Here is a 12,617-nt window from a genome sequence, read left to right on the forward strand (position 1 = left end):
CGGGGGGATCCCAAGGGCTGGGCCCAGGCTCGCCCCTCATGGCGCCGCCATCTTGCGCTTCCCCTTCCCCGCCGCGCTCCTTCCCCACCGCCCTCTATGCAAATCACCCGCCATTCCCGCGCGCCGATTGGCCCCTCCCGCCCCATTGCGAAATATGCAAATAAAGACCTGGCGCGCCCCGCAGCGATTGGCTGAAAAGCCCGCCCGCTCCGCGCGACACGCCCCCCACTGGTGTCGTCACCCCTGATGCGGGCTCTGATTGGTCAAAGCGTGGGGAAAGGCGCGCCCACCGCGGGGTTTGGGGGGGCGCGGGGAAAGCGCATGAAGGTTCGAGAACGCGGGCCTGGCCGGCGCGCAACGCCCCCTTCCGGCGTGCGTCACGCACGGCGGGCACCAATCACTGGCGGGCAAGGGGGTGGGATCCCCGTGCTGATTGGTCAGAGCTGTGCGGGGAAGGCGTGGCCTTCTGGAAGGTTCTGGGCGGGTATAAAAGGGCGGCGCGGCGGTCGCGGGGCATTGAGCGAGCCGGAGCTGAGCTGAAAGCCTGCCCAGTGTGTGAAGGAGAGACCGGGCCGGACTGCGGGTAACGGTGCAGGGGGGGCACCACGCGGCACGGGAAGGGCGGGCTGGGACCCGGCTGCCCTGGAGTGGCGTAGGGCGGGTGTTGGAAGCAGCTTTGGGGTGGTTTGGAAAGGGCGCAGGGCCCTCCCGGGTGATTTTGTGTCCTCTGGAACCGTTGTGCTGCGGGGATAGGGAGGGATTAGCGAGCACTCACCTATTTCGAGCCGCTGGGGCGCTGGTTTTTATTCCGGTATTTCCGCTTTTATCTCCTAAACTCGATCTGCCGCGGGAGGGGGAGGGGGAGCGGGACTCTGCTTCCACCTCCCCCTCCGCCCCCATTAATTTCTACTGAGACGGGGGAAGGGAGAAGAGGGGAGGGCTCGGGGAGACGCAGCTCCCATCTTGCCTCGCTGGGGGTTGGCCTGGGGCGGTGCGGGGGCGCCGCGGGTGCTGCAGTGTCCGGGGATGGAGAACGGCCACGCGTGGGCTGTGGAGGGGATGGCTCCGAGGGGGGGAGTCGGTGGCGCACGGGGCTGCGGCTGTGCTGGCACACGCGGCCCAGCCGGCGGGGACTCCATTTCCCGGCAGCCCCCGGCCACGCCCCTCGCCCGCGGTCACGTTGCGCGGGTGGCGCGGGGCACACTGGGATTTGGAGTCTCGCCGCGTGGTGCGGGGGACGCCAAGCGGCGGCGGCGGGGAATGCACCCGGCGTGCGCGGCTGGGGCCACGTGGGATAACGGGGCCGGAATTCCGGGGATATCCGGAGCTCCGGCGGGAAGGGATCCTGTTACACCCCTTACAGTGGGACACATTCCACTAAGGCAGCCTGCTCCCAGCCCCACCAGCCTGCCCATAAACACTTCAAAGTAGAAATTACCACAGTTTCTCTGGTCAAGCTTCATCTTCTGTTTTAAAGAATTTTTTTTCAATTAATTTTTTTTTTTCTTTTTTTCCAGACAAGATGTCGAAGGGACCAGCTGTCGGGATTGATCTTGGCACCACCTATTCCTGTGTTGGCGTGTTCCAGCATGGGAAGGTGGAGATCATTGCCAACGACCAGGGCAACCGCACCACGCCGAGCTACGTGGCCTTCACAGACACAGAGAGGCTCATCGGTGATGCTGCCAAGAACCAGGTGGCCATGAACCCAACCAACACAGTCTTCGGTGAGGCTGCAGGATTGGCACACTCTTAAGTGATTATAAAGAGTTTTTTGCCAAAAAATCATTCTGCTGGAAAAAAAGTTTTCCATTTTTTAGTGAATTGCTAAGAGTGAGATTAAAGATTTCATAGAAGTTACATGGTTAAATTATTTCTAGCCAGAATAAGGTTGCAATACTAAAAGCTAAAATTTATTACAAGCAGAGAAAATATTTGCCCTGTAGTAGGATTTTTAGGGTAGTTAGTCTTGAGAAATCTTAACTAGTTGTCTCAACCTGGTTTATGCATTTGCAGTATTTAGAGGTGATTGCACTGGATTTGTGCATATAAAAGACATGAAATTCAGTGTTTGCATCTGAGCCTGAAACAGTAACAACAGGAAGGATGTGATGTAGGATTTTCTGCATTTTTTGTCGGAATTTTATGTTTCTAATTAGAAATGACCATTATTAATGTGTTCAAATGTCGTTTTGCAGATGCCAAGCGGTTGATTGGGCGCAGGTTTGATGACTCTGTGGTGCAGTCTGACATGAAGCACTGGCCCTTCACCGTGGTGAACGATGCTGGCAGGCCCAAGGTGCAGGTCGAGTACAAAGGCGAGACCAAGAGTTTCTACCCAGAAGAAATCTCCTCCATGGTTTTAACCAAAATGAAGGAAATTGCAGAGGCCTATCTCGGGAAGGTGAGCCTGGGGTGAAGTGGACATGGTGAGCAGTTGGTGTGTGAGGGTTCCCCCCTGACTGAGGTGTTTGCTGTGTTTGCAGACTGTTACCAACGCTGTGGTGACTGTCCCAGCCTATTTCAACGACTCCCAGCGCCAGGCCACCAAAGATGCTGGAACCATTGCAGGGCTCAACGTGCTGAGAATCATCAACGAGCCCACAGCAGCTGCCATTGCCTACGGGCTGGACAAGAAGGTATGGAGGGGGCATATCTTATAAATAATCCTTCTGCTAAGATCTTTTCTTCTGAGAAGCCTCAGAAACAAAATTCAACAATAATTATCTGCTGCTGTGGCATCAACAGGTGCATCTTTGATTGGTCTCATGTGGTTGAGTCTAATTAATAATCAGTCACAGTCCAGCTGTCTTGGACTCTGGTCAGTCACAAGATTTTGTTCTCATTCTTTTCTATTCCTTCTTAGCCTTCTGATAAAATCTTTTATTCTTTTAGTACAGTTTTAAAATCATTTTATTTTAATATAAATCATTAAATAGTAAATCTATTTTTCAAAACATGGAGTCAAGAATTCTCACATCATTCTGGGACCCCTGTGGTCACCCCCACAGGGTGACTGTGGCCAGTGAGGAAGGTGTTTCAATAGAGTAGGAATTGAGGAATAAAAGTGTTTTCCGATGTTTTCTGCAGGTCGGTGCTGAGCGAAACGTTCTGATCTTCGACCTGGGCGGCGGCACCTTCGATGTGTCCATCCTGACCATCGAAGACGGCATCTTTGAGGTGAAATCCACGGCTGGGGACACCCACCTGGGTGGGGAAGACTTCGACAACCGCATGGTGAACCACTTCATCGCCGAGTTCAAGCGCAAGCACAAGAAGGACATCAGCGAGAACAAGCGCGCCGTGCGCCGCCTGCGCACCGCCTGCGAGCGCGCCAAGCGCACCCTGTCCTCCTCCACCCAGGCCAGCATCGAGATCGACTCCCTCTACGAGGGCATCGACTTCTACACCTCCATCACCAGGGCTCGATTCGAGGAGCTCAACGCCGACCTGTTCCGGGGCACGCTGGATCCCGTGGAGAAGGCGCTGAGGGACGCCAAGCTGGACAAGTCGCAGATCCACGACATCGTGCTGGTCGGGGGCTCCACGCGCATCCCCAAGATCCAGAAGCTGCTGCAGGACTTCTTCAACGGCAAAGAGCTCAACAAGAGCATCAACCCTGATGAGGCTGTGGCCTACGGGGCAGGTAATGGATTGCTCTGCAGCTCTTGGTGGTGTAGGCCCTGGGTTTTGCACCTCGATCCTGTAGGAATTCCCCTTGGACTTGCAATGATGAATCAGATTCCAAAGCCATTCGTAGTTTCCACCAGAGGTCGAAAGGCTTGTGATGGTGCAAGTACCTTCCTTGGATGTCTGAGCGAGCCACGTGCATCAGCACTGCTGCCAGGGCATGTTTTGCAGGGTTTTAATGCTGTGTCTGTCTCTCTCTCCCCAGCTGTGCAGGCTGCCATCCTGTCTGGAGACAAGTCTGAGAACGTGCAGGACCTGCTGCTGCTGGACGTGACTCCCCTGTCCCTGGGTATTGAGACAGCTGGAGGGGTCATGACAGTCCTGATCAAGCGCAACACCACCATCCCCACCAAGCAGACCCAGACCTTCACAACTTACTCTGACAACCAGCCCGGGGTGCTGATCCAGGTGAGCACAGGGCACTGTCAGGGCTTTCCCTGGGGAACAGTTGAAGTAATTTTTAGGCCAGAGGTGTTAAATTCCTGTCATTTGTGAATTCCTGGTTGCTGTGATGAAAGTGACTCCAAAGCCATTCGTAGTTTCCACCAGAAGTCGAAAGACTGGTGTTGGTCCAAGTTCCTTCCTTGGATGTCTGAGCGACCACATCCCTTCAGGGTGATAATTAATTAACCCATTATGACTTTAATGACATAACGTGGTGGTTTTCCTCCTTAGGTGTATGAAGGAGAACGTGCTATGACTAAAGACAACAACTTGCTGGGCAAGTTTGAGCTGACTGGCATTCCCCCTGCTCCCAGAGGGGTCCCTCAGATCGAGGTCACCTTTGACATCGATGCCAATGGCATCCTGAACGTGTCTGCTGTGGACAAGAGCACTGGCAAGGAGAACAAAATCACCATCACAAATGACAAGGGTAAGGATCCCCACTGTCCTGAGGGTGGGAGAGAGCACTTAGAAATGAATTTATCAAGCTCTGCCTGCTGTTCTAGTCAGAACTTGGCTGTAAGCAGATTTGTATCTGTGTGAGCCATTTTTGAGCTGTGGTATTTGATTGATTAAGAAGTCATGTTGTGGGCCTCCCCAGATGTGAAGTGTGTAATGTTTGGGATGTGGAGGTCATTTCCCAAAAAAAAGGTTTGGGAAGTGGAGGTCATTTCCCAAAAAAAAGGTTTGGGAAGTGGAGGTCATTTCCCAAAAAAAAGGTTTAGGAAGTGGAGGTCATTTCCCAAAAAAAAGGTTTAGGAAGTGGAGGTCATTTCCCTAAAAAGGACAGCCCACACTCATGACTTGTGTTCCCTGCAGGCCGGCTGAGCAAGGAGGACATTGAGAGGATGGTGCAGGAGGCAGAGAAGTACAAGGCAGAGGATGAGAAGCAGAGGGATAAGGTGTCCTCCAAGAATTCCCTGGAGTCCTACGCCTTCAACATGAAAGCCACCGTGGAGGATGAGAAGCTCCAGGGCAAGATCTCTGACGATGACAAGCAGAAAATCCTGGACAAGTGCAATGAGATCATCAACTGGCTGGACAAGAACCAGGTTTGTCACATTCCATCTTCAGCTCCCAGGGTCTGCCTGAGCCACAGGGGCAGTTAAGGCTGGAGCAGGAGGAGCTCTGGTTGCTGTGATGAAAGTGACTCCAAAGCCATTCGTAGTTTCCACCAGAAGTCGAAAGACTGGTGTTGGTCCAAGTTCCTTCCTTGGATGTCTGAGCGACCACAGCTGGGCAGCACAGAGAGTTCCCAGTCCCCTCTCCTGGTCCCCCAGGCTGCCTCCCAGTCCCCTCTCCTGGTGCCCCTGTGGCTGCCTCAGCCCCAGTCCCCTCGTGGTCCCTGGTGTCTCTCAGGATTTTGTTCTAGAGCAATGTGAGATGCCAAACCAAGCAGAAAAGTGCCTCTAACACAAGTTTGGCTTGGTGCTGGGGCCAGAGGTGCCCAGGTTTTGGGGGGTGAGCCCCCTGCCCAGGCAGTTGCAGTGTGTGACCCAGGTGTTGCTGCTGCCCTCTGAGCTCTCCTTTCTCTTGCAGACGGCCGAGAAGGAGGAGTTTGAGCACCAGCAGAAGGAGCTGGAGAAGGTTTGCAACCCCATCATCACCAAGCTGTACCAGAGCGCAGGAGGGATGCCCGGTGGGATGCCAGGAGGATTCCCTGGGGGTGGAGCTCCTCCCTCCGGGGGAGCCTCCTCTGGCCCCACCATCGAGGAGGTGGACTAAGGAGCCCGGGCAGTGCATTCCACTAGCAGTTAGTGTTGGAGAGCCCAGCTGGGGGCTGGAGTGAAGGACCCAATCCTGTAGGCACATCTGGGTTTATTTTGCCAGATTAATAACTCCATAACTGAGCTGCTGTAAAAAAAAAAAAGAGGAAAAAAAAATTAAAAATTGAACAAAACCAATTTTTTTTTCTGGGCATTTTAAATACTTGAAAGTGTGCGCAGGTGGGAGATGGAAAAATAAAACCATTGCACTTTACAGTACTGTAAATGAGTGGGAATGCAATTCATGTCCTAAAGAATAAAAACTATTTAATGGGCATCACACTGTCTCTGCCTTCACTTGTTTGTACCAGCTGACCAGTGGAAATCAAGGGGAAAAAACCCTTGAATACAGGTAATAAAACCCTAAATACAGGTAATGGGTGCTAAACCAAATGGGATCCAGGTGGGAATTGCAGTGGGAAAAGGGTTTGGAACCAGGGGCTGCTTCAGCATTGAGGGCCTGGATGGATTTTTGGGAGGTATTACTCATTTGTGGCAGAAATCTCAGAATTAGCTGGGTTGGAGAGAGAAGTTTACCTTTAAATTGCATCCTGCAAGTACAACAATACTGGATAATTAGTTTTAAGAATTGGTAGCTGAAGTATTTCAGTTTGTAGGGTGATTCAGAGGTGGCTGGAGGTGCAGAACTTGCTGCCCCGGGGTTGATGTTCTCAGCAATACTTGGCTGAAGTAATCATTAATGAAAAATATTTTATGAATTTTGTATGCAAGTAATATTTTAGGAAAGATATTTTGGTAATATTTTATTAAAAAACCCCACTGCTGTATGTGTAAATGTTTATATAGTACCAGTGGAGGAGCAATTAATTAAATTGCAGCTAAAATCAGAAAATTCCTAGAGCAGTACCAGGTGCAAAGAACTTGGGAGATGAAAAATATTTTGGGTTGGAGCCCCTTTCTCGTGGCCGATGTGGGGCATGGCAGGGATTCCCCCTGAGCCATTCCTGATCCCAGCAGAAATCCCTGAGGGCAAACCCTGATTCCTCAAATCCCAGATGTTCACCTTCATTTTTGGGTTGTTCCTGAGCACCCCAAAAACTTCCTGGGGAAAACAAAAACTCAAAGCATTCATGGAATTCTTTCCCTGCTTCCTTTCCAGTGTCCCCTTCCTCCCTCAGCTCCAGGAGCCCCCACCGGGCTCTGGGATATCCCGGGGCTGATGTGGGGTCAGGAACATCCCTGAGTGCTCCTCCCTGGAGAATCCCCCTGTGCCAGCCCCAGCCGGGTGACTCTGGCCTGGGACACTGCCAGGGCTGGCCTGGGTGTCCCCACAGGGCACTGCCAGCTGAGAGAGCCCCCAAAATAACCAGGGAATAATGAAATACTAATTAATCAACAAAATGGAGAGGGAAAAGAGAAGGATTTAAATAGATTTCAGTTTGGGGGCCCTGCTGGCACTGCTGGTGCTGGGCCACCAGATAGCAGCACCTGCCCACGGAATCACAGAGCTCCCTTCTTTGGGACATCCCGTTTTGGGACATCCCTTTGTTTAGGACATCACCTTTTTGGATCCCTTTTTTTTGGACATCCCTTTTTGGGACGTCTTTTTGTTCGGGACATCACTTTTTGGTCCCTTTTCTTGGGATGTCACTTTTTGGGTCCCTTTGTTTGGGATGTGATTTTTTAGGGTCCCTTTTTTGTTTGGGACATCACTTTTTTGGGTCCCTTTCTTTGGGACATCATTTTTGGGTCTCTTTTTTGGGGGGACATCACTTTTCTGGGTCCCTTTTTTTGGGACATCCCTCTTTTGGGTCCCTTTGTTTGAGACATCCCTTTTTTGGGTCCCTTTTTTTGGGGACATCACTTTGTTTGGGACATCCCTTTTTTTAGGACGTCCTTATTTGGGGTCCATATTTTTTGTTTGCCCCTCTGGGTTTCAGTTACATCCCCCAGATTATTTCTGGTGTTTAACAGGATCCAGAGCAGCCCCTCCCATGAACTCTGTGCAAGGTTTTTGGTGCCCTGAGGGCCCCAAAATGGAAATGGGGTTTGGGAAGGGCTGGTTTGGGGTGTTTATGGGTTTGGGATTTGGTGTTTTAGGGTATTTATGGGTTTGGGATTTGGTGTTTTAGGGTATTTATGGGTTAGGGATTTGGTGTTTTAGGGTATTTATGGGTTTGGGATTTGGTGTTTTAGGGTATTTATGGGTTAGGGATTTGGTGTTTTAGGATATTTATGGGTTAGGTTAGGGATTTGGTGTTTTAGGGTATTTGGTGGGTAAAGTTGGGGTATTTGGTGTTTTAGGATATTTATGGGTTAGGGATTTGGTGTTTTAGGGTATTTATAAGTTAGGGATTTGCTGTTTTAGGATATTTATGGGTTTGGTTGGGGATTTGGTATTTTAGGGTATTTATGGGTTAGGTTGGGGATTTGGTGTTTTAGGGTATTTATAAGTTAGGGATTTGGTGTTTTAGGATATTTATGGGTTTGGGATTTGGTGTTTTAGGGTATTTATGGGTTAGGGATTTGGTGTTTTAGGGTATTTGGTGGGTTAGGTTGGGGATTTGGTGTTTTAGGGTATTTATGGGTTTGGGATTTGGTGTTTTAGGGTATTTATGGGTTTGGGATTTGGTGTTTTAGGGTATTTATGGGTGAAAGCAGTTCCTGGGGGCTGTCAGAGCTCTGGTCCAAGCCCACAGCCTGGAGGGGCTCGGGGAGGAGGGTTCAGAGGGTAAATCCCACGAGCACAGCACAGGTCTGGGACATGTGGGGACAGCAGGAGCTGCTGCAGGGCCCTGCAGCCACAGCAGCACCTGAACCAGGGCAGCAGGGGACAGAGGAGTGAAACAAGATGGGATTGATGGGATTTTTGCATTGATCACAACAAGGAAACCCAAAAATAAAAAAGGATAAAATAAAAAAGGATAAAATAAAAAAGGATAAAATAAAAAAGGATAAAATAAAACCCTTCAGGAGAGGAGAGAGCTGGGTGTAAGGACAGGCATGGGCTGACATTGTGGTTGGAGATTTTCATTTTTGGAGGGATTTAAATGCAAACTGAGGCAGGAGTGCCTGAGCCTCACTTTCTGTCCCTGTTTTCCCTCCCCTGACTGACTGGGGCTGTTTTGTTCAGCTGAAATCAGCAGCCTGTGCCCCAGGAGCAGCCAGTGCCAGGGGCTGGCACAAGCCAGGACCAGGGGGTGACTCAGGCCTGGGGTGTCTCAGGTGGGGCTGGGCTCTCAGGGGGGCACAGCACGGGCTGGTGCTGAGCCACAGCTGGAAATAAGTGAAATACAGCGTTTTTCTGGGCACAGCCACAGGTTTCATGTGTTTGGGGATTATTCAGCGTTTAAAAGTAGCAACAGGGCACCTAAACCAGGCACCTGGGGGGGCAAGGCCTGGGTTTAATCTAATCCTGTACCTAACAAAGCCTGGGTTTAATCTAATCCTGTACCTAACAAAGCCTGGGTTTATTCCTAATCCTGTACCTAACAAGGCCTGGGTTTATTTCTAATCCTGTACCTAACAAGGAATGGGTTTATTCCTAATCCTGTACCTAACAAGGCCTGGGTTTATTCCTAATCCTGTACCTAACAAGGCCTGGGTTTATTCCTAATCCTGCACCTAACAAGGCCTGGGTTTATTTCTAATCCTGTACCTAACAAGGAATGGGTTTACTCCTAACCTGCACCTACAAGGAATGGGTTTATTCCTAATCCTGTACCTAACAAAGCCTGGGTTTATTCCTAATCCTGTACCTAACAAGGCCTGGGTTTATTCCTAATCCTGTACCTAACAAGGCCTGGGTTTATTTCTAATCCTGTACCTAACAAGGAATGGGTTTACCTCCTAACCCTGCACCTAACAAGGAATGGGTTTATTCCTAATCCTGTACCTAACAAGGCCTGGGTTTATTCCTAATCCTGCACCTAACAAGGCCTGGGTTTATTCCCACCTCTCTTTTCCCAGCACACACAGGCACTCAGCACCCTCCTCATCCTCCTCCTCCTCCTCCTCCTCCTCCCCTCTCTCCCTCCTCTCCCTCATCCCCATCCCCTCCCTGCCGATTCCCAGCAGCTCCTGCCTCCCTTCCCGAGTGATCCCTGGGCAGCAGGGCTGCTTTCACTGCTCCCATCTCCCGCATCCTTCCCGTGCCATCCCTTCCCGTGCCATCCCTTCCCGTGCCATCCCTTCCCGTGCCATCCCTTCCCGTGCCATCCCTTCCCGTGCCATCCCTTCCCGTGCCATGTTCCCGTTCCATGTTCCCGTGCCATGTTCCCGTGCCATCCCTTCCCGTGCCATGTTCCCGTGCCATCTTCCCGTGCCATGTTCCCGTGCCATCCCTTCCCGTGCCATCCCTTCCCGTGCCATCCTCCCGTGCCATGTTCCCGTGCCATGTTCCCGTGCCATGTTCCCGTGCCATCCCTTCCCGTGCCATGTTCCCGTGCCATGTTCCCGTGCCATCCCTTCCCGTGCCATGTTCCCGTGCCATGTTCCCGTGCCATCCCTTCCCGTGCCATCCCTTCCCGTGCCATGTTCCCGTGCCATGTTCCCGTGCCATGTTCCCGTGCCATGTTCCCGTGCCATCCCTTCCCGTGCCATGTTCCCGTGCCATCCCTTCCCGTGCCATGTTCCCGTTCCATGTTCCCGTGCCATGTTCCCGTGCCATGTTCCCGTGCCATGTTCCCGTTCCATGTTCCCGTGCCATGTTCCCTTCCCGTGCCCCGTTCTCCTGCCCCGGAGCTCCCCGGGAGTTGTCGCGCCCGGAGCTCCTGCAGCCGGCATTAGGCTGTAATTTGAAAGTGAGTGAAGCGATAATGCCGCGCTCCCGCTTTTGTGAGGCTGCATTAATGCAGCTCTGCCAGCGCCAGGCATCGACTGCCACTAACAGCGAGAGGGAGGCTGCCGAAATTGGGGCTGATGCAGGAAATAAAGGGTATTGACCAGCGCACTGCAGCGCCCCAGCGGCCCTTAATCTATGGCTGCCCTCGATGGGGGGGTTTTAATGCAGCTTTAGTGTCGATCACATTTGCAGTCCCCACTCTGCCTGCTGGGAGCTGGGCTCAGGCTGTGCCTCAGAGCTCATGGCTATTGATCGTGGCCAGGCTCGGGGCTCTGGGTTATAATTATTTCATTAAACCCTTTAATGGTTATCAAATATGAACCCCTCTCCTGTTCCATTTAGGAATTATTGCAATTGTTAATCCATGTCAAGCTTATTTTGGTGAAATTGGCTGATGCTCCCGAGTGCTCGCTGTGCCCCTCCCTGGAATTGATCCCAGGAGAGCCCCTCTCCCGTGGCTCCCGCTGGGATTTGGGGTTGGATCCCAGTGACCCTGCATGGAAGATCACCCCAAAGAAGAGCAGGACACCCTGGTCCCCCCTCAGAGCTGGTTTTGGGGGGGTCACAGTGGAGGAGATGCTCGGGCTCCTTCCTTGCACCAGAGCCTGGAGGGACAGATTGGAGCCAGGGCAGGTTTGGGCTGGATTTTGGGAAAGGTTCTTCCCCCAGAGGGTGCTGGCACTGCCCAGGCTCCCCAGGGAATGGCACAGCCCCGAGGCTGCCAGGATTCCTGGATTTGGTGGGGTTGTTCAGGTGTCTGTGCATGGCCAGGGGTTGGACTCAACCCTTGTGGGTCCCTCCCAATTTAGGATATTCCAGGACTCTTTTGGAACCCATTCCGTTCCCCAGTTTCCCATGGAATTGCACTTCCTTCACTCTTTGGGGGTTGAGGGATGAAAAGAGCAAAATCCTCCTCTTTTTCAGACAGACTGTTCTTGCCTGTGAAGGAGGGAGGAAATTCCCCTTCCAGAGTGTTCCTGAATCCTTTCTGAGCACCCAAACAATTCTGCTGCTGTTCCCTTAGAACCAGAGCACGGCTGGGGCAGCTCCCAGAGCACAGGCTGCTGCTGCAGGAGCCTCTCCCTCTTCCCAAGGGGTTCCATTCTCCACATGAGCACCTGAATCTGGCACAGCCCAGGGCAGTTTGGGGGCTCCTCTTGGTTCCTCACCCTCCAGAAGTGCAAGAGCTGCTGCTGGCACAATTTCTGTGGGATTTGGGCTTGGTTTTCCCTGTTAAAATGAACTGTGAGTTCCTCTCCATCTCACTTTTCCTCCTCATTAGGTCAGGGTTTGATTCCTGGAGCTGGAAGATCTCAGAGGAGCTCTGGGAGTCCCAGGGACTCTCAGTAGCTGCCCCAGGGCACCCTCCTGCCCTCTGTGCCAGCCCAAATCACTGGGATGGACAAAGGATGGGTGAGCCCAGGTGCGGGGAGCCTTTGGAATGCCCAGATCCATTCCAGATCCAGAGGTGCAAGAGTTGCTGCTGGCACAATTTCTGTGGGATTTGGGCTTGGTTTTCCCTGTTAAAATGAACTGTGAGTTCCTCTCCATCTCACTTTTCCTCCTCATGAATGACACATTAAATCAGGGTTTAATTCCTGGAGCTGGAAGATCCCAGAGGAGCTCTGGGGATCCCAGGGACTCTCAGTAGCTGCCCCAGGGCACCCTCCTGCCCTCTGTGCCAGCCCAAATCACAGGGATGGACAAAGGCTGGGTGAGCCCAGGTGTGGGGAGCCTTTGGAATGCATTTGTATTCCAGATCCATTGGAGCCTGTATTCCTTGGCACCTTTCCATTAAGGCCCTGGATGCTCTGGAGGAAGCTGTATCTTAATTTGAGCAGAGTGATTCCAGTTTCTCTGGGCAGGCAGTGCAGTTCCTTTATCAGTATTCTGTGCTGCCTCCTGGCAGCTGC

At 52.1% G+C, this 12,617-nt stretch overlaps 1 protein-coding gene and 3 non-coding genes across 4 annotated transcripts; all 4 read left to right on the top strand.

The window, feature by feature from the left end:
* Positions 1-427: 427 nt before the first annotated feature.
* HSPA8 (heat shock protein family A (Hsp70) member 8) lies at positions 428-6,180 on the top strand. Its single transcript, XM_009098733.4, has 9 exons — positions 428-583; positions 1,518-1,727; positions 2,199-2,404; positions 2,487-2,639; positions 3,091-3,646; positions 3,896-4,098; positions 4,366-4,564; positions 4,954-5,186; positions 5,674-6,180. The coding sequence occupies exons 2-9, from the start codon at positions 1,523-1,525 to the stop codon at positions 5,857-5,859; spliced, it is 1,941 nt and encodes a 646-aa protein (XP_009096981.1). The 5' UTR covers positions 428-583; positions 1,518-1,522; the 3' UTR covers positions 5,860-6,180.
* LOC115484686 (small nucleolar RNA SNORD14) lies at positions 3,725-3,821 on the top strand. The gene has a single exon (XR_003945393.1). It is a non-coding gene; the product is annotated as a small nucleolar RNA SNORD14 (small nucleolar RNA).
* On the top strand, positions 4,194-4,290 carry LOC115484687 (small nucleolar RNA SNORD14). Its single transcript, XR_003945394.1, has one exon. It is a non-coding gene; the product is annotated as a small nucleolar RNA SNORD14 (small nucleolar RNA).
* On the top strand, positions 5,267-5,363 carry LOC115484688 (small nucleolar RNA SNORD14). Its single transcript, XR_003945395.1, has one exon. It is a non-coding gene; the product is annotated as a small nucleolar RNA SNORD14 (small nucleolar RNA).
* Positions 6,181-12,617: the final 6,437 nt, after the last annotated feature.

Source organism: Serinus canaria, chromosome 24 (genome assembly GCF_022539315.1).
Source record: "Serinus canaria isolate serCan28SL12 chromosome 24, serCan2020, whole genome shotgun sequence".
Taxonomy (NCBI): Eukaryota; Metazoa; Chordata; class Aves; order Passeriformes; family Fringillidae; genus Serinus; species Serinus canaria.